General features: G+C 31.7%; 1 protein-coding gene across 2 annotated transcripts in view; it reads right to left on the bottom strand.

Annotated features, from left to right (window-relative positions):
* Positions 1 to 23,162, bottom strand: part of klar (klarsicht) — a 732,252-nt gene that overhangs the window by 513,915 nt on the left and 195,175 nt on the right. Inside the window, exon 2 of one of the 2 annotated variants that reach the window (XM_088237009.1) lies at positions 16,192 to 16,389. The exons of the other annotated variant lie outside the window; for it this stretch is intronic. Within the exon in view, the coding sequence (XP_088093135.1) occupies positions 16,192 to 16,215 (24 nt within the window). The 5' untranslated portion in view covers positions 16,216 to 16,389. The remainder of the gene's footprint in view (positions 1 to 16,191; positions 16,390 to 23,162) is intronic. 2 annotated transcript variants of the gene reach the window in all.

Below are 23,162 nucleotides of genomic sequence, written 5' to 3'. Positions count from 1 at the left end.
GATGTAGTTATACAGGTAACAAATTATTAATATAAGTAATAAAAAGTAATTGACCACGTATTCTTGTTTAAAGATCGCAATATTTTAGGGTTTAGCTAAACTAGGTAAAGCGTAAATTACAAGTATATTAACTAGCACAGTAAAGTTTTAGGCGGATACGGTTATTTAATTTTAGATTTACGCGTACTTAATAGTGGATATTAAAGAGATTTTGGCGCAATGGTCAAATAAATCACTGTAAAAGTTCTATGTGGACGTACAGGTGAGATGGCCAATCAATCAAAATCCGCAAAGCGTTAATCATAATCATTATTGACAGTTGAGAACGTCCGTAAGTGTTTATAAATGGTATATATAAATCATAGATAAAAGAGGTCGATGATAGGATTACACGTGTAAAACATAAAGCATTTTGACGGAAATATTTTTTTAAACTATAAAATCAATTAAAAAAACGTCCCGTTCAAATAACTGTTGATATTTGGTCTAATTAGTTGGGGAGCTTGCATAAAAACAACCCTAAAACCGGTAACAATTGCACAGAAATCTTTAATCCGCGTAATTAAAAAAACAAAACATTTCGTTATCCAAGTGACTTACTCTTCAAAGAATTCAGAGTACTTAATATTATTTAACAGTATACATTGAGAACAGTGGTGGTTACACACAAATAGAGACAAATACCCGAGCGCCAACCACAACCATAATACAAGATACTCCAATAAGGGGGCAACACTGTTATGGCATCAAAGCAATACTATTACGTTGGCAAGAAGGTCTATAATTTTTTTCTAGAATTATGGAAAACCGGGAGTGTTGTCGAGCTGAAGAAAATGTTGAAATTGGTCGTAGGGAGTCAGAGATGTTGATGCATGCCGCATATTAGAGATTCTTACTGGATGTTGAAAACGAAATATAAAAATAATACTAATAAAAAAAAACAAATAGCAATCATGAAGTGTCGCCTATATTAATTTCATTGTGTTTCTTGCGTGTGTAGACGCATAGGTATATGTTTGTATACTAATAAATTTATATTTTATTTGTCTTTTCTTTCTTTAAAATAAATTAACTTGTATTGCCAAGCTTGGAACGGGAATAGTGTACCCTCATTAGCTGGGCAAAGTTTTTAACTTTAAAAAAAAATGTGAATATTATAAAATGCATAAATAAATAAATCAACACTAAACGTAAAAAAATATATTTAATTAAATATGTTTTTTAAAATTAATTGCCCAAAAAAACAAGTCTTAAATTTATTTATTTATAAATACGCCCAATGTGCATTTTTAAGGACATATTTATACATATAAAATTATTATAAACCTAGTAGGAAGACTCGATGGTATATAAAAGACTTTATGGGAGTGGAAGCGGGAGAGAGGTGTTTATAATTGAATTTGATTCAGTGATCGTATTAAAGAAGACAACTTGCTATCAAAGTAATCAAGACTGGTATGTATGTTGGCAGACCTAAGAATTCTGGGCATAGGGGAATGAAAACCATGGTTAGTTCTATGGTTATCGGTATGAAAGAGTAAGTTTTGTCCACTTACCATGTTTCGTATGTCCACTTACCATGTTTTCTGTCTACCGGTTTCAAAAGGTCCCCGTCTCTTCGCCAGGACACCAATTTAACCAACATGCAAAACACACTATACACCTTCACCATATTTGCTCGTGGCGTGTTGGTTACCTCATATTATTTGAAATAAATGCATACTGCAAATAAATCATATTTTCGTAATTTCAGCATATGTTAATTTGGTTTTTCTTTTATTTTTATTTTCTTTTCTTTTTTTTCCTTTTCTTTTCTTAATAATTTACTTCTTATATATGTGAACATACATTCATATAATTGGTTTTATTTTGATTTTATATCTCACCTTCAAATCATTTTACATGCTTATGTTAAATGATTTGAAGAAGACTACACAAAGACTACACGCTCAGACGCTGTAGTGTTTGTGGGCATTTTTTCCAATTCATGTTTTAGCTTAATTTAAAGATGTATTTTTCTAAAGTTTTTTTTTGTAATTATATTTCTATGTAAATAATATATGTGTGAAAAAATAAACAAATAAAAAAAAATCATCTCATATTGAGGCGCTTTGTCGTTTTACGTCATTTCTCTTCTTTTTTTTCCTTTTTTCCATTGAGTAATAGTTTTGATTTAAGGTAATTTATAAACAAATACGTTTATTTCTATTTTTATATACTTTTAGCTTTTTAATCTTTTTTTTTCTATAGAATATGTTCTGTAACTTGAATTATAAAAATAAAATTTTATTGCTTGGTTGGAAGAATTTTATTTTATTGGTTGGTCGGAAGAAATTGCCATTTGGCAATAAGCCCGCCAATGTACAAATAACATAATGTACAAAAGTTAAATAAATAAAAAAAAAATCTGCAAGATTTATAGCTCTGAAGTCGAAATTATCAGCACGGCATAAATATTTAAGAATATTAATTAGCAATGAACGTGTTAATACACATTTTTCGTATAATAACGATAATAACGAATGGCTTCATTTATTTTATATAATCTTGAGATGTTATTCCTACGCTACCTGCTGGACGGTTCGTGCAAATGGCGGTGCAGTCATTCGGCTAAATAAAACCGAGACACAATAGCGCACAAGAATTTAATTAAAGGGCACTTGTTATCAATCATAAATTAATATTTTGTGGGTGAGCACAAGATGGCCGATACCGATACATTGTACAATGCACGGCCTTCACTTTCTCTGGAGTGGTCGTGAGTAAAAAATTGATAATATCGAACAAGATGCCGTAAACTTTTTAAAATATATAATTAAATGGTTAATTGACTATTGTAAGTAAAATCACCACACCGCGATCAAGCCCTGTTACATACACTTAAGTCATAATAACATTCATAATACAAATGTAAATAAAACCCGTTTTGTATGGGTGAGAAAATTGAAAAAGAAATTTGTCAATTTTATTATTTTATTTTTATTTTATTAACTTAAACGGCAAATCTGCCTTTTACAAACATTAATAATATTAACATATTTGGCTTAATATATATATATTTTTTAAGTGTTATTTTGAAACCGTGAAAAGGGGGGTTTAGGTGTATTCTTTGTTTTGTGAAAGATCCATAAACGAATATTATTAAATATTACAATGTTATATTCCACCGAGATAGACGGGCAGGCTATCTCAGCAATGATAACCCCCCCCCCCCCCATCATGCGTGGCCGCCAGCGGCCGCATTGTCCTTGTGTTAACACGCACGGATAGAACCTTGTGACAATAGCAATTTGCTTGATATGAACGTGTCGCTCCCAAAAAAAATTTCGGCGAAAACGGCGGCAGAAAATTCTTTAGAAAGATATTTAGTTTGTCTTTACACAATTCTAATACATCTAGGTATAAAATTAATAATATTTTTCCATCGTGCATTCATTTTTGCAGCGATCACGTATGTACTGAGCCGAATTTTCGTATTGTCCCAGCGTTCTGTCCTGCTCGATCGAGGCTGTTCACGGAGCTGTCATATCTATTGTATGTCCACGTGTAAATGGCCTTTTAGCTTCTGTTCAGGATTCTGTCTACTTGTTTTTTTTTTTCAGTTTTCTGATCTACATGAAACGGGTTTAAGCGGTTTTTCGTTAGTAATGACACCGTAAATCTTTAAAATGGGATTAAATGCTGTTTTGACAGATCAAATTAAACTCACTAGAATATGCAGCCCGGATAACCAGACGTGAGTTTATCTAAAAAGATAAATTTAATCTACATCGAATTCATAATCACGTCAGTAATATATCATACAAGTGGAAATTTATCATTTTGCCGATTTGTCCGCCTCGTAGAGTACTTTTATAGCACTTAACTACCACGCATGATGTCCCGGGTTCGATTACCAACAAGATTCACAAGTAAAGTGTTTAAAAATATGTTATTCTTCTGAATCTTCATTCGCCAATATATATCCATCATTTAATTTACATTACACTTTAAAATTTATACAAATCAGACTGAATATTAAAACGAAATTAATCACTATTACAAAATGATACATTTTGAAAAAAAAACACATAAACAAAACGAAATACCACATCAAAAAATAAAAAAAGATACTATAATCAAATAGAAACATCGAAGAAAAAATATACTTACACACGGTGTTTCAGGGCCAGATCGCGAAACTCTAGAGGAACATTCCTCATGGTGAAGTTTTAAAAAAAAAACCTAAGTAATTAACTTTTTTCAAAATTTTTGTTTTTATTTTTTTATATAATTTGAAAAACGGTAAATCTGATTTGTCAGACTTCCACAAGCCCCAACCTCAACCCTACAAAAATTAAGATAAAAAACATGTTGATAGAAATGCAGTGCGTTCGAATGTATAATAAGCCTTTGTAAATGTGTTAGTGCCTGTCCGTGAAGACAATAAACAAACAATTTTTGTTTGAACAAGCACTCTCAATTAAATAATTTAAATGTTTTTTTGTAACGCGCAATAAACCATGTTTATAAACAATTCAAATAGACTGAATATAATACCATTTTTAAATGTTTTGTGTTAAATTTCTGTAATTTTACCTTACTTGCTATGGAAACTAAATAAAAAAATCATTCAATTTTCTTTTCCGCGTTCCGGGTTGTGAAGAAATTATTTAAATTAAAATGGTGTTTTAATATTACAATGGATCTGCATCATTAAGCTATTTAACAGGAATAAAATTATTATTATAATTAACCTTCAACAAGTACGGAGTCGTAAACACAAAACATTGATTCGTATGTAAATTTTACTATTTAATTAATAAATTAATACGGACAGGTACCTGAGAGGACTGACTATATGCTATTTGTTTAAGGTCACTGTAACCTACATACATTGCAAATACGGTATGGTGTTACGTACAATACTAGCCGAATTATCCTCGGTACATTCTAGTCATTTCCATTCAATGTCACTGAGGCACGGGCATTGTCATGAATGAAAATAAATTTACATTTTTCTTTAATTTTATTGATTTCTTGAGCTAATGTTTATTTATTAAGGAAAAACAACAGTTGTTATATAAGAATACAAAATATAAAAAATAGTTTGTACATCCAATTAAAGTTTTTCACAAATATTATGAGAGAACATGTTACACAGTAAAGAGAAAAATAATATATATATAAGACGAGAGAAAAAAAAAGAGCTCGTAAGAAGGTTAAGGGATGAGGATATAAAGTGGAGGAGTGGAGGAGAGGGATTTTTATAATATAGTTGACCAATTCAAAATGTTGATATAATAAAATAAACATCATTAAAGGAACATAAACTTATTACACACTGACAAATGTTTCATTTTAGTGTTTCAAAAAGTTTTTTTTTGAAGTCTCAAAATTTTGTATTAAAAATATCCAAATGGTATTAAAAATATCTAAATTAGTTTATATTATATGGTTGTACACAAACTAATATTTGCACTATATATTTGTAGAATTTATAATATAAAGAGTAGCCAGACGTTCTAGGTATAAACTGATGCCATTTGAAAAATATTTTCAAAATTTCTTTTCGAAATGTTTTCCAGTAGTCAATGTCTACAAACATTTAAACAAACTCAAATGTTGTAATAAAACCTACTGCTCCAAGAAGAAGTTTAAAAATTGGAAAATCGTTTTCAGGCGTTGGCTTTGCCTAGTACGTGAATTAATTCAGTCAGATGAATATTGAAATATTCACAAAAATAGGTTTCAGCTCTTTAACTTCACTAAAATCAAGTTGTTTAGTGGCCATTTAAACCAGCCAATGACAGGACATGAGCCCTGTAAATAACTAGACTTTTTATTGCCTTCTTTAAGGTATTCCCCATCCCTGTTGTAATTTGTTAAGCGTAATCTTAAAATGAATTTATGATTTTTCAGAAAAAAGCTAGAAATATCCAAGTATAATTAAAACTAAGTGGATTCAAGTGTCACTCAGGACAGTGTAGGACAGTAAAAAAAACTATACAATGGACTTCTTGCCACTTGAAAAATTATACTACAGACCTTAGAATGATGACCTTATAGAGTCGCCTATACGGAGAAAAACTATTACACCGCAAGACAAAAAAAATTACGAGTTTACCTGCTACCGCGCCCCTTGACTTTACTGAACCCTTTTTCTAAGAAATCCTTTATCGATACCTCTTTCTTTTGTTTAATAAATTAAGGACACTATGTGTCACCTTTCTACAATATTTACATTTTAAAATGTCTCAACAGTCTTGTTTTACCCGCGTTTGAGTGAACATAACACAACAATCATGGAAAGTGCAAAGCAAATGTCGATTGCGATAAAATCCAAAATAATCACATTGTCGCAAGAAAACATATCTAATTGTGAAATATCTCGTCGAGTTGGGTATTCAGAAGGTGCAGTGAGGTTTTTATTTAAAAAAAATCCAAGAAACTGGATCCATAGAACGGAAAAAAGGAAGCGGACGGGGGCGCGTGACATCTGCCCGAGATGATCGCTTAATAAAAAAAATTGTTATGCGCGATCGATTTTTAACGGCACCTGAAATACACGCAGAGGTGCAGTCTACCAGCACATCAACATTTTCAGTAAAAACAGTGTCCAGGCGGCTGTTGGAGCATGGTTTCCAAGCACGGAGTCCCGCAAAGAAACCATTACTCACGGACAAAATGAAGAAGGCTAGACTGGATTGGGCGAAAGAGCACCAGAATTGGACCTTGGAGGATTGGCAAAATGTTGTTTTCTCTGATGAATCAAAATTCAACCTTTTTGGTCCAGACGGCAGAAAGATAGTTCGTCGAAAACGTGGGGAAAGATATCATCCGTCGTGCGTCACTCGAACCGTTAAACATTCACCCTACGTGATGATTTGGGGGTGCATGACAGCATACGGTTTAGGACCTCTAAATTTTGTACAGGGTACGATGAATGCCATTCAGTACAAAAAAGTGTTAAAAAAACATATTATTCCAACAATCGAGGACATTACGCAGTATACCGCGGACCCAATTTTTCAGGACGATTCTGCGCCGTGCCATAGAGCCCGCACTGTGAGTACAAATATATATATTTTTAAATGCATTTTGTGACCACATGATAAATAATTTATTGTTTTTTTATAGATCAATGAATTCAAGGAGAAAATTGGCTTAAAATCGTTGACGTGGCCCGGGAATAGCCCTGTTTTGAACCCGATAGAAAATTTATGGGCGATTATGAAAAAAAAAGTCGGGAAAAAAAAATCAAAAAACATTGAGGAATTAAAAAAAACTTAATTCAAGTTTGGGAAGAAGAAATAACATCAGAAATTTTAGATTCGGTTTACGCTTCTCTAAATAATAGAATTTTACATGTTATAAAAAATAAAGGTGAATTCACTAAGTACTAAATATTTTTAAATGTTATAAATATGTTTAAATGTAAAATACTTTAATTTAAAATAAAGCGATAAGAACCTACTTCTTAAATATAAATTAAAAAATAACATGTCTTTTATTATTCCATCACAAACACTCGACCATAAATGAACCGTTATGGGTCTCTAAGGTTCGGGTAATCTGATACCTGATATATAATGGCAATTTCTAAGTACAATTCATGAGTAAGATTTTTTATTTTAACCTTGAAATAACGAGTAGTCATCACATATGTCAAACAATATAAAAAAAACTAATTAAATATCAAGAATAATTCATTATATGTCAATTTTAGTTTTTTTTGAGAACTCGTAAATTTATTTGTCTTGCGGTGTATATGATTACTGACCACGAAGTAAGCTACAGATTACTACAGCGAGCCGTAGGTACTTGGGTTGAGAAAATGAAAATAATAGAGTAGTAGCAATAGAGAATATAAGAAACGGGTTGTGGTCCCGTGGCTAGTGTTCCGGACTCACGGATCAAGGGTCCGAGGTTCGAACCCCACTCTACCCCAAATGATTTCCATTTTCTAATAGGGAGTTATTTACAACTCGTTGAAAATGCCCCCAAAATTCGCATTAAAAAAAAACGTAGATATTTCTAAATAAAATCTATTTTATACTTTCATGTAAAATCTATCAATGATTGAATTAAAATCAATGAAAATTGTAATATTTGGGTTAATTATAAAAACGCTAAAGTTTCTTTAAAAAAATATCGAGGGTAAATTAAAACCATCCCTACCACGTTTGTTGTTAAACTAAAAACCGAACTAAAACTAAACCAAAAATTTTGAATGGTTTTTTTATATGGGAGTTTCTTATTTTTTGCCTTGCTTATTATGTGTACAAAGCTTATATCAACTGCAAAAGGTATGTTCCTTCTAATTACTCTGACTGGGATAATCGACTCATTCAGGAGAAGCCAGACTTAGGGCTTCTCTAGAGAATTATTACTCTGAGCTGGAGACAACATAAAATATTATATTTTTGTTTTCCTCACAAGGGAAACCTGTTCTAAGGAGGACTACAGAGATTTTATTTTTATACATTTTACATGGCATTCGAACATTTTTTTATTTCTTCTATCTCAATTTTCTTCAGCCATACAATTTGTATACAACATGACATATTTTTAACTCATGACAATTTTTTTAATTATCTGGCAACATATTGAACACTTCAAATAAGACGCTCTAATATTGTTATTTGGCCATATTTATTTTTAAATTTAGGCATACTGAAACAGTCGACGGAAACAAATACCTTGTATATTTTTATTCCAAATTATTTTTTAATGTGGAATTGAACATAAAATGATCCCAAATAATTGTATTCCATAAGATTCCTTAAGGTAAATTTTTTAAAGATTGGAATAGAAATAAAAACTTAAATGTTTTAGTAATTTCAAGATCCAAAAAAATCACTGAATTGTTTCAAGAAACATACATCAATGCGCAATTATAATTACTAACGAAACGAAAAAGAAAACGGCATGCAATATTTATTGTAATCTCCACATTAAACGCATTAAATTATTTCCTTTTTAGCAAAAATCGATTTATAACAACCGGATATTTTCCAGAGTTATTACTATAATTAAGAAGTTTTCTATGCGTTTTATGGCATCCATACTTTAAAGAAGTAATGAATTATGCATCTTTTGACCTTTTAAGCGCATGAACGAACTTTATTTGCATGTTACTTTAATAATCATCGGTCAGCTCTTGCATTTATTAATCAAGATAATTTTGCACATGTTTACTTCATGCCCCGTGAATCGAGTTTTTAAGACTTTGCTGTTGGGGTAAATTATTTGAAGAGGTAGTTTGTTGACCTCGCACTATTTAATTAATTAATTAAAACTTATTAAAAATAATATTTTTGTTGATAGTCTTGCATGACTAAGGCTTCCATTCGGAACTCTACTACATTTACTTTTTTTTGCACCACAACAGGCCAGGAGGCCTAATTACAGTGGTGAATTACATCACGGAGCACCCAGGCTTGAGAAAAATCACATTTTATTTTTTTGTGTTCTCACCAGGAATCGAACCCGGAACCTTCCGTGCGTGAGTCAAGCGTCTTGACCCCTTCACCACGGAGGCCGCCAACTACTAGCATCACGCCATTTCCCCGTAGGAGTAGGCATAGAGAATGGATCGCCGCACACGTCTATCCTGGCATACATTCCTAGCTTCTTCAACATTCATACATCTTGTCATACATGTCCTTCGGTTCTGTCTGCTTTTGACATGACCAGACTTAAGATTATGGTTTATCTGATCATGCCACGTATTCCTTTGTCGTTTTCGTCTCACGTTACCATTAATTTTTGCCATATTTACTTTTTTACCATTCTTACGTCGTCCATTCGTTCTACCTGACCAAACCATCTCAGAGACCCTTTCTTATCTTATCAATTATACTTGACTCAGATTTACACTTTCGCCTGACTTCATCATTCGCAACCCTGTCGTACATTGATTTCCCACACATTCGTCTAAGAGATCGCATTTCAACCGCGTTCACTCGGCTTTCATCCTGCCTCTGCCAGTTCCATGTTTCACTTCCATACATAAGTGTTAGGACTAAAACTCCGTTGTGCACTGCCAGTTTAGCTTCGATTCACTCTCCTTTCAACATCTTTTTCTACTCCTTCATCTCTTGAAAACATGCTTCCCAGATACACAAATTCTTCTACTTGTTCGAAACATTCGTTGTTTACATTTATTATGCAGTCAGTAACCTCACTATCCCTTTCAAATACCACCACTTTTGACTTACTTTCGTTCATCGCCAATTCGCTCTCCAGGCATACATCATACATTCTAGAGACTATTTGTTGGAAATCATCCTTGCTGCTTGCTAACAGAACTGCATCATCAGCATACAAAAAGCAGCTTACTGAAAAATTATCAATTTTTGCTCTAATACCCATACATTCTACCTCTTTCATACAGTTTTTTTTTTATTTATAATTTTCGGGTTGAAAAACAAGCACAGATAAAAGGGCTCGCATTTGGAGTCACGTTACTTAGACATCACACGTTTTATCCGTCGAGTGCGCTTCTAACAAACATCGGGTAAAAGTATGGCGCGGTAAAGTAATACGTTTCATTTGACGCATAGGGCGCAATTTAAAATAGGCGCATTTTAAATTATTAGAAAAGATTTAAAACGACGACGCACCAAAAATAATAATTATGAAGTTACCATAGTTTTTTTTGGTATTTAAGAATAATTATTTTAATGACAACTACATGCGAGCCTTATCTCCACTAAGGTTCCTTTAAGGATTTTTACCTTAAAGGAACTATCGAGTTAAGAATAATCGTCCGTATATACATAGTAACATTTAGAAGTACAATAATTTTTCTTGTATTATCCTTCTCAAGAAGTTTAGAATATATTTTTTAAAAGGGACAAGGTCAAATTTATTACGGGGAAAACGTTAAAATGTGTCTACTAACATAAAAGCTAATAAAGTCACCTTAACCTACATTGATAAAATAAAATAAGGGTGCAAAAAAATGCCATTATTCTTGGCCAACTGCCTATAAAAACATGCCTCAAGTTACTGTAGGAGAGGGTATAAATAATTTATGCATAAACACAGCAATTTCATGGAAATTTTGTATCCGATATACAGTTAAAAATATTCCCGAGAAGGCGAACTAACCTTGGCTACACGTTTTAATATATTTTTTGTAATATCATGTCTCGCCTGCTAAAAATAACAAGGTGGTATGAACGATTAATTTCTGAATTCAGAAAATACTCTGACACAATTGATTAATGACTTATAGTACTCTCTAAGTGCAATACATTTATATTAAGAAAATGTTTTAAAAGGCTATAAAAAAATGCATAGTGGAGGTAGGCAGGGATAATTCAATATTATTCGCTCAAAACAATTTTGAAATACATACGTGCTCCACAGATGTATACTTTATGTTTGATTCTCAAGCTCATAAGGAGTTCCAAAAACGCGACAATATTTATCAAAATGAACAAGGATTTTTAATCATTTGAGAACTCTGGAAAACAAATCCGAATTTGGGGTGGCTTCACAAAGATTTCTTATCTGTAAAAGCAACTTCTACAAACTGGGAGTTTTTTCAGCGGCAAGCTATTTCGCTACAGAAATTAGAAGTCGGCTTTTCTATAGGGCGTTAAATGCCTTAACTTGAATAAAGGCATATTTTGATATTAGCAAATGATTTTGTAGACTTATATTTGAGTTTTTGTATCTTTTTAGAGATTAAAGAAACAAATGTTTTTTAAAATATTTGAGAACTTGCACGGGAAATCCCGGGAGTTTAATTTTTAATTCCCGGGTCCCTGGATAGTTAAAACTCGGGAATCGAGAAACCCTAATATATTGTCACATGCAAAAAAAGTATATTGTTACGTCTTCTCGGCACGGGTTCCCAGTGAAAACATATTACTGTTATTTTTTTAAATTTTATATCCAATGAAAAAGTTAAAAATATTAATATATCATTTATTGAAAGAAAAAAAAATAGTTATTGATTTAAGTCTTTCTCGGTAGGATAACCTGTTCTGCGGACGGCGGGAAGTGTTATAATTTTTTGTATACATTTTGTTTACAATTCATCGCTATCCTACGAGTGGAGGTGAGGGTTTCAGACTCCCTAAAACAAGAATCCAGGCAACTCAAAACAATCTGTATCATAAAGGCCCCTTAGATGTTTAATGAGTTGCCAAAAGAGATTAGGGATGCTGGGTCTATAGCATCGTTTTGTGGGATGGCGATGACTTTCGTTAAAAACAAATATTCATATGGGTACAGTGTCATCGGAAAGCGTCTGGATTTTATAACAATGTTTTGTTTTTGAAATTATTTATAAATATATATTTTGTTTATTAGTTAAGGTAAAACAAGATGCTCAAATTTTATTTGTACAACTATCTAAAATAAATACAATACAACACATTTTAATTTTTATTTCTTGTACAGTAATACGAATCACCAAAACACGCTAGCTTTAGTAAACTAATACAGTACCTTATGCACCATCAGTTGCGGACAGGAGTATAATAAATAAAATTATCTCATTAAATAATTTCACACTCCAATCTAGACACATACAGTAGTTAATTGAAGATGTATTTGTATTTCACGGACATAAATTAAAAATAGAACATAAAGACTACACATGAATTCATTACAACATGCTAAGATATGAATTAATTAACTCTACCTCAGATATTTTGAATCAGAACCGAGTAAGAGTGAAATTTAAATTGCAGAGTTGAATAAATTCGCAGATGCACACATCAACTTTTAATAAGTGCTTTGCACAATGTAAGAAACTTAAGATTAGCATAAGAGCAAGCCGGTCATTATATGGAAAGTTCTCAAGAAATCTTACTTGAAATTATAAACAATCCTTAAATTAATCATATATTACTTAGATTTGCAATACGAATAATTGTGCGTTTGCTAAAGAGCTTCACCACAACGTAATTGAAAGCCTTATCAACGAGTTATTACATATTACAGCATGGAATGCTTGAGAGATTTTCTTTAGTACATTTATGTATTGTTTTTGGATAACCAGCAGCTACTGTTATTATATAATGTATAAAAAATCAAAACAGATGAGCAAATTACAGGTTTTCACAAGGAGCGTACCATAGGAAAAAAAAATATTCTCAAACATAAAAACATTGAACAGTAAACGAAATCTAAGATTGAAAAAAGTAATATTACTCTGAAAGCAGAAGACGCACGTTATTATGATTATTAATTATATCGTAATTATATTAGTAATTTATTAATGCATTTATTCATTTATTAATTCATATTCATAATAAATAAGAATTTGGCCTATACTTCGATGAAACAAGACGAGTATGAAGAAGGGGGTATTTCTAAGAACTTTGGGAGGAATATTAGTAATTCAGGACAGTCAATTGAACTTCTCCATCCCTGTTGTAATTTGTTAATCTTAATGACTCCCGAGGGGGTGAAATTCAGTCTTTTGTCTACAAACATTTGGAAAAATTCAAATATTGCTATAAAACCAACTGGTCAAAGAAGAAGTTTGAAAACTGGAAAATTGTTTTCAGGCGTTGCCTAGTATGTGAAATAATTCAGTCAAATGAATCTCTTCTCAACAATAAAGGTTTCAGCTCTTTAACTTCACTAAAATCAACAAACGGTTGAATTTAAAAAATATGGATGTTCAAACTTAGGCAAAATGGTTAATGTTACACAGTGTGTAAAGTGGCCACTTAAACCAGCCAATGACAGGTCTGTAAATGCCTAGACTTTTATATTCCCTACTTTAAGATATTCTCCATCCATGTTGTAATTTGTTAATTGATTTCATTTAAGAGTATTTAATAAAAAACGTATCTATGAATGTTAAGAATAAAAGGTTATTTAATTTAATGAAATTGAAGAATTTAGTCGTTAGGTATGTAAATTTTTGAAAAGTGTAAATTGTTTTCGTAAATTACTGATTTTGGCTAAATCAATAATATTTTTTTAAATAATTCACGCACTTACCAAAGCACGTAATTTGTTGACCAAAATATTAACGCTATCAATAATATACAGTATAATAGATATACGTTATCAAGATAAATAGAAAATAGGTTTTTTATGAACGTTCAAAGAAGCCTTCTTATGTCTTAAGCACAAGAAAAATGCATTCCAAATAACACACCAAAGCCATATTCTTTGAAATTGTAAATAGTAAAATACCTTTTACAGAATCAGCAGAAAAATATTTTACAAAATACTGTGAATTATTTTACAATTCGAAGCAAGTGTAGCGTGTCATAAAGATTCCCGAAACACGTGACTGAATTACAAAAGGAATGTTATCTGATAATGAAAATTAAACAAGTGTAAAATAAAATCTAAGACAAATAATATTTTTTTGAAGTAGGTCGGCACAAAATATAACACGGACGAAATTGCGTGGGTAAAAAAAACAGCGAAGACGGACACAATAAGATCTAATTTATTTTTTTAAGTATCTACATTGTCGATAATTAACAATGATTCGATCTTACAGATGGACAAAATGGTAACTATTAATGACGAAGCTTTATTGTCGAGTAACAGGTATTAAAATAACGGGGAAACTAGTCGCTAGGTAACTTTGAACCCAGCTTAGCGTTACACAATCTGTCGTAAAGGTTCATTATCAAATTAAACATAATAAAGGTTCGAGACCAGTGAACAAGAGGTTATCTAAAAAGAAAATGACGAAGGGAGCCATGGAGTTTAATGGCACTTCAAGAGTTAGGAAGTCGTTCTTTTGTACGGAGATAATGATGAGAGTCGCGGGGAAACTGCAAACACAGATTGCTCAGCTGATTTCGCAGATGGCAAAGACATTAAATCAGGGTCAAACCACGAAGAACCTAGGAAAAGGTTGCGAAGATACTATTTTATACGTGGCCAAACTAATATAGGAAACTAAAAATAATACCCATAAAATAACTTTGTATTTAATAGCAGTTTGTTTGAGTTATTGCAATTTGAAAGGTGTAAATTTCAAATAGGTGTCAAGGTGTAATTTATCTTCCTATGCTTTTGAAGATGGCGGTAAGACGGCTTAAACAATATGCTTTTAAAGTAACATTATGTATCTAAAAAAATATTTGAATATTAAAAAAAATGTATAGCATTGCGCGAATAAAAAACAATTTACGATATCGAATCTATGGATATAATGAATGGTTTTGAGTTTGGTAAAGGATAAACGTAACTTTTGACATTTTTAGAAATCGAAAACACTTGATTTTATTTGCGAATATAAATAAGTAAATAAAAGACATCAGTTGATAAAGACTTCAAAAATAAATAAACCGTTTTAAGTACGGAAAATAAAATATTAGCTCAGGCAATCATAATAATAATAACACAAGTCGTCAGATCTTTAGGATTATTATATTACCTACGCTCATATTTCGAGGATCCAAAGTTTAACGTGAAAAAATCTCAACAAAAAATAGGCGATTGCTATTCGTTAGTAATTTGTATCTTGTATTTTGGCCATTGATTCGAATGACTTTCAAAAGATTTAAGATGGGGGAATAAGAGACAAACATGTTATCCGGAGGTTTATAAATACATTTTAGGGTAATCAAAAAAATAAGTCTTTCTGGATTTTTGTACTGTGTCAGAAGTGTACTGTGTAAGAGCGCGAAAGACACACGGCGATAGAACCCAGAAAACTCATTGAGCGTCGAATGTTGGATAGTGCGGAGGTATAACAACTACCAGGGTAACAAAGTAAGGTTGCAGGTTGCAGACAATAAATTTACCGTTAGGACATTGCCAGTATTAAGAGGCCGTTATCATCAGTTTAGATAACATCTAAGTTCCTAAGGTAATCGCCGATTTGCCTTCAATCACTATAGGGGGATCGTTTCTTCATTCAACAGTTTTGATCTGAAGTCCGAACGGCGAGTCAATAACAATATTAAAAAAATCACAAAACGAAATAATATTATATGATGACGGGTCATTTTTATTCATATCCTACTTTTGGATTTTGGACAGGTTTCTGACGATGATACTGCAAATTTCCATGTAAATATACACATTTCTGTGAAGAAAATTCGATTTTATTTTGTATACAATTTAAGACAACTCTTTTAACTTCCCATTGTAATAAGGGCTCAGATGTGAGAACAGCAACATTAGCGCTATCCAGTGTTTTTTTTATTTTGGACGCTGAAAATTAATACAATTAATCATAAACCAAGGACAGGAAAGCGAACATACCTGAGGTTTGGGTAATCCATCCATGTGTTCTGTTTATGCAACAGAAAAACGCAGAGACATCTTGGAAATGGCTACTTCAATTAATGACACTTTTCACACACTATTTTACATATTTTAACAACTGGATTTAGCACAAAAATGTTATAATTTATTTTTTTATAAAATTTTATTTTTATTAATTAAATCGGATCGCAAAATCTAAATGATAATACAAAAATGGGTAAATGATACACACGATATTTTAAAAATCATTTATTGAACCAGCATTGAAATTGTGAAATACCATTATTAAATTTATTAATTACAACACTTAGTTATGAGACCACTTGAATTTATTTTGGAGTACTTTTTTAGTATCTGAAAACACAGGTCTTTACATCTAAATGTGCAGTTACAACTGGATATAGTTATATAATGGAAAGATCTGTGCTTTACCATACTATAATAATAATAATACATTAAGCTGATTTATAAAGCGCCATTTAAGTGAAAAATCACCTCAAGGGCGCTTGACAATTGTATATGTAAACTTACATTCTAAAAAAGCGAAAGTGACATTATATTTTCTTATTTAAAATTGAGGGTATGATAAATGAAAGAATTGAGATTTTAGTTGGGATCTGAACTGACTGGGACTGTCAATGATTCGTTAGTTTGAAAGCAATTGGTTCCAGGCAGTGAGGCCGGTAACGGCGAAAAGACGATCTCCAAATCTAGTGTTTGGGTTTGACGGATTTCGTCACGTTTTCCTCTGCCTGAATCAAATGCTATATGTATTGCAAAATAACTGAGTGGTCACATAGCAAAGAGATTTTTTTATTAAATTTAAAAAATCAATATCCACAATACTCAAAACCTAGCTCTTGGTGACGACTCAACATTCAACAAAGACATATCTGTGCGAGAGGTGAAATACGCTAACTCCAATTATGAAGAAATTGAGTTATTACTACGTCGAAACCAAAATTTTTGTCCACTATTACAAGGTGAGATAGAAATAATTCCCAATTTCTTTAATAAAAAGGTAACTTTTATTTTTAATTGTATCTCTACACAACATACATTAAAGGTAAAAAAGGAAAGTAAGAAAACATACAGTACTAAACTAAGTAAGGAAAAAAAACAATTTGTTTAACAAAGAGCCTAACTTATAAACCTGGTATAAATTTACGTCTAAGCATAGTGGTAAAATAAGAATGGGAATGTCATCTTTAATGAAACACTGTTATAAGGATGATATTCCCATCCGTATTCTACCACTAAGCCTTGGCGTAACTTAATACCAAGTTTCTGAGTAAGGTCCAGAAAAAAATACAGTTTTTTTACTAATAAGCATAAAAAAGAGTTTATTTCCTAAAAAAAAAAATTACCATTGATTTATCAAAAATCTGACTAAAAAAAACTGATTTTGAACGACGATAAATTCATCCTGTATAGGCACCTTTATAACATTTTATTGTTTAAAAAACATTTAACAATATTATTCTTACAGAAATCATTTTGATGATTAAAAAATAAGAAATATTTTATACTTATTATAAAAAGTGTTTTTTTCTCACTAGAATAAAAAAATCTTTTGAATATACTGTTGTTTTCCCATACTGCTTTTGATGTTGTACCATAAAGATATATTTTTTTATGTGGGAGTTATATTAGTTTTTACCTTGCTTATAATATACAAGGTTTATATTTTAAAAAGAGGATTTTTCTGCTATTGTATTACATTATTTAAGCTAAACTGTAACCATAAAGATATTAAGGGGTAGGCAAATGTATCTTCATTATGAGCATTAAAAAATCTAAGAACTAAGAAAAAAACATTACAGCATTAAGTAATGTGTTTTAGAAAACTAAATTTTTTTCACATTGAAAAAACACTAGATGTTTAAAGTCTAAAAAATCACTGATTTGTCTATCCAGAAAAGTTAGGTTTTTGGAGATACTGTAGTTTACCTCTTGCATACAGATATGGAATCGTCGTTAATGAAGGTGGAATGTCGTTATAGAAATTAACAAGAACTATTTATTGTGCAATACTTTTCATCTCTGAGTGTAACAGCTGAAAAACAGTGCATCATTTTCTTATGTAAGTAAGTCCCACACACGTGCTTCATTCCTTTTCTCAAAATATTATTCGTTAATTAAATCATTTCTATGAACATTTTAGTACCTGCGAAAATAATGGTTGAGTAAAATATATGCAAAAAAAAATAAATGCAAATATTTATTTCTACATAAGTTAATTAAATACAATTTTACCGCGTTGATACACGGTGCTTTTTGAGGAGACTACTTTCCGAGCATACACTAGTTTTAAGCTAAATAATCGAATGTAAATATTAAAGACAAAATGTTATTGACTAAGCGAAATTGTCTTTTTCTACGTGGAAAAGAGACAGATAAAATAAAAATACATTTTACGTATCTAATTGAGATTAAAAAAGCAAAAAAATATACTTTATCTGCAAAGGAATCCATACATTATAACTATCTTATAAATACCAGAATAAAAAACAATCGATTCGTTTATATTAAATGCGAATATTATCTGAAACACATCACAAAACGAAATTTTGCCTGTCATTTCTAACTAAATCGATTAGCTCACATAATAAATTGTTAATTTATTTCAATACATGGTATTCGAGTAATTTTTGGCTAGATAGTTACACGAAAAAGGCAGGTCAATGAAAAAGTTCATCATGATAATATTAGCAAACGTTGCTAAATGTACAAGCAAAGAGCAATAAATCAATTCTTTATAAGAGAATGCTGAAATAAAATACAAGAAAATAAAACACTTTATCGTGTATTGTAGTAATAGTGCATAGTATAAATGTCCTTTAGAACATGTCAAATTGCATACTTTTTTGGCTTTAACTTTTAGCGTACCTACGTCAGAAAAAAAACAACAATATTCACTATGAGTTGGTATCTTTAAATGACGATTATTGTACAATTGCGTAATGTAAAAGTGCTTGTAAAATTTAGTACACAAAACAAAAAAAACGGCAAGTTTTCGTCGCTAAATGTTACACCTATGTATCTATACTCGATATATATTATAATATATAGAAAAAACATTAATATTGGAAGTGATGTGTCATAGAATTATAATAGTCCAGAAACCACGTACATCTATAAAACTAAAGCCGACTAAACTACTCATAAATAAGTAGTTTTACGTTTAAGTCATTGGTTACTATGTATACGTCGCTTAGTGCGCAACTGCCGATTTAAATTCAATTATGCCGTGTTGTGTCGTTTGTGTTAAAATATTGCTGGGATTAAAGGAAACAGGGCAGTAATAAAACACATTTCATGTGTAAGTATCGAATTCACAAATAATTTTATTTCAAAATTCGATCATTTTACCATCTGTCTAATTGTTAAATAAAACAAGGTAAACGTTTTGTTAGTATTTCCAGGGTAGTCGATTTTTTTACAAGGCTTTCTATTATTATACCGTAGTATAATATTAAACGGTATTCATTGACTTGATTACTGAATGATTATTTCATATATTTTTTTGCGTTTGCCCAGTAAAATAATCAGATTTTTTTTATAGTCCAATCAGTAAAATGTATTTTTTGGTAAAACATAACATAACATTGCACAAAATTATCTTATTCGCGCGTTATTATTATTATTGTTCGCGGTCTTGTAACATTACGCAGCTACTTCACGCATGCGCGCAGGTGGGATGTTAGACTTTTGGACGCAGTGCGATTTGCGCAAATATGATTCTACGCGCCTTCTGGTATATTATAATTGTACATAGAATTATAATAACATTAAATACACTAAGATGTATTTTTGTAAAAATAACCCCTGAGGCGATTTTCAAAAAAACGTCGCGATATAAATTATTCGACTATAATTTTTATATGCGTTTTATTTAGAAACTTATTTCTCTCTATTTGCTTCCGTTTTCATGGTAAATATCTGTACCTTAAAGGATACGACACGGGAGTACACTTTTTGCCGTTTTGAAGTTAAAAATGCAGAAATTGTCGCAACAAGCTATTTTATACGTGAATAAAATACCGATGTCTTTTTCGTCATAAAAATGCTTTTTTTAAGTTAAAATAAAAATCTGACGCCCGTTCTTATTTTATTTTATTTATTTATCATCCGGCACAAGTGCCTTTAACAATATAAAATATAATATTTAACAAAGACATGTAGTTAATTTGTTCTATAGGAATATGCAGTTAGAAATTAACGAATCTTAAAAAATTTTGTTGGACTTCTTTAACATTATTCATGTGAACTTAGTTTCAATGCAAAAAAAACAGCAGTCCTAAATATTCTATTTTAAAACGTACTTTATTATCAAAGTGATCATTATTTTACATTGAAAGCTCTTTATAGATTAAAATGGTCTAATTTGGTTCAAAGGTTATAATGTTTTGAAAATCGCACAATTACAAAATCTTGTTTCCTGTACATTTCGTTCAATATGACTCCGTGGTTTATCCTCTAAGGTACATATACTAATTTAGTACTGTTGGTACTGATTAAAAAGTTCGGTGATCTGAATTTCTGGATATTTAAAAATGAACTTTCCTCGACGCACACAGTTTACAAACGTGCTGTGGTAAGCATGTTCTTGCTGAGTGCATATCTAAAGTATATTATAAAGTAAGTATATGAAAATATTTTCCATAATAACGTGTAGGTATTATCCTGTATGTCACGGGGATTATACATTATTTAAGGTGTTTACTAAATCAATTTTTACACTTGAGGGATAATACTAAGCTGGAAAAGATCATAATAATATAGTACCTCATTTTGAAAAGGAAAATACAACAGTGTAAGGTTACACGTAAATTAACGCAAACTCACAAAACACCATAAAAGTGTCTTTTTAAAACATAATAAAACAAATATCTAATTTGTCGATTTGAATTTGTATAAAAAACCGGTTTAATTTGGATGTGTGGTAATTTAAGGCTTTTAGGAACCCGACATTAATAAATTTAAGGGAATGGAATTGAAAATATGAAAAAAAAAAGACTTTTACCCTGATGGTGAAATCAGCACCTTACAATGGGCCGAGCCACGTTAGATGGAAAGTAACCTAACCAGAGAACATTTTATGATCATGAAAATTAATAATTAGTGTTAAATTTGGAAATAAATACAAACGAGTACACATAATAGACATATAAATGAACCGATAAATGTATACATATTTATTTAAATGTATATTCTTTCTTCTTTTCCACATTGGCTCCTAAGTGGAGCATGTGGACATCGCCAGACGCCTCCAAGAGACCCTATTGCCAGCCAGCGCTCTAACGGCAATCCCGCGTCCCTTAATTCCGCCAAATAAAGTCGAAAGATCGCCATCGATGGCCTTCCTCTACGTCCGTGGCGTGAGCCCGCATGTTTAAAGAGCCAACTTAAGTTTAGGTTCTCCTGAGAAATGCGCAGCACGCGTCCAAGCCAGGTCCACGGCCGCATCATCAAGAGGCTGCTGCGTCCGATCTCGGACTTCAATGTTTGTTATGAAATTGAACCGTCTTATGGTTAATATTCTCTTCAAGCACTTACTCTTTAATTCACACATATATATATACATGCAAAGACGTTAATACAAAACGTGTATATAAATAAACACAGAATTTAAATGTACAATAGAGTTTTAGTCTAGATACTTTAGAATGAAAGAAAGCACAGTGTATGCGGTTGAAATGCGATCTCTTGGACAAATTTATGGAAACTCGATGTACGCAGGATTACGAATGGTTAAATACCTGTACGTCGCTACATATTGCTTTGAAAATATAAACAGGCAGATACATGCATCAACGTTTACACTAAGCTTTAATGCACAAGAAAAATTAAGGGATATTTTCTTGAAATTTATTGAAATTGAACATATACGGGAATGAGGAATCCAAGTCATTTACATGGCTTCATCTAGCGGAGGCAATACGGATGGCTGGGCCATGTACTGCGGATGCCTCCCGAGAGACTTAACTATGCTTGCCTACTTTACAATCTGTCCGCTGCTGACTGTTCATCGGCAGTTCGTGTCAGAACTACATGACGCGAACCTAACTTCGGAGAAGATTTGTTCTGGACACCATATGCTCCAACAAGGGGGCGGACATGGAATGATGATGATGACAGGGCTGATGGCCTGTCATTGCATGAAAGTATTGGATAGTTTGCTTTATGAATAAAAAGTATAACATTTGACCTCCTTTTTCAAGTTAGATGCGTTTTATAATTATCAAGAACAAACAGTCAAGCAGGTAGCCGCATACATGTTTGCGAGTGTGTAAAGTAGACGTTGCGAAGTTGTTTCGTAATTGCATCATATTTTCTAATGGGGTTATGTAACATAATGGACTGGCTAAAACTAAAAGTATGTCCGTGTATGGAAGCACCACGAACCGTGCATTGGATGTATTGTTCATACAAAACTTCATGCTTAATGCTGTCTAGTGGTAATGTAAATTATTGCTGTTCTTTTAAATCAATTTCACGGGCATGCGAAATTAATTAGCATATTGACTAGCCTCTCTTTTAGAGGCTAGTCAGCAGATAGGAAAGGAAGGATACGGAAGGAAGTTATGAATTATAGACCATAACTACCAGGCCAATTGAGAATAAATATTTCTTTGATTTCTTCTTGCAACTGGCGGGAATCGAACCCGCGACGCCAGTTTCACAGTTGACCGTCTAACCAACTGCGCCACGGCGCCTGACGATAACACATGTGCAATGCTACGCTATTTCGTTAAATTAATACAGCAATGGGATATCTTTTAAAAATGCAGTTCAACGCATGTTTTTATAAAGTAGTATTATTTTACATAAACTTGTGATTAGAATTGTTATATTATATACAGGAGAGCGTAATTTTACAAGGTCAAGCCGACGGCACAGATATTAAACTTAAAAAAAGCTATTATCTCAAAACCACAATTTTCAACAGGTGTACTAAATATTAT

This window comes from Micrasema longulum, unplaced genomic scaffold, assembly GCF_059751315.1.
Source record: "Micrasema longulum isolate JH-2025_06_02 unplaced genomic scaffold, ASM5975131v1 h1tg001635l, whole genome shotgun sequence".
NCBI classification, from domain to species: Eukaryota; Metazoa; Arthropoda; class Insecta; order Trichoptera; family Brachycentridae; genus Micrasema; species Micrasema longulum.
Note: the sequence above shows the minus strand (reverse complement) of the source record. Positions and strands in the feature narration are given on the sequence as shown.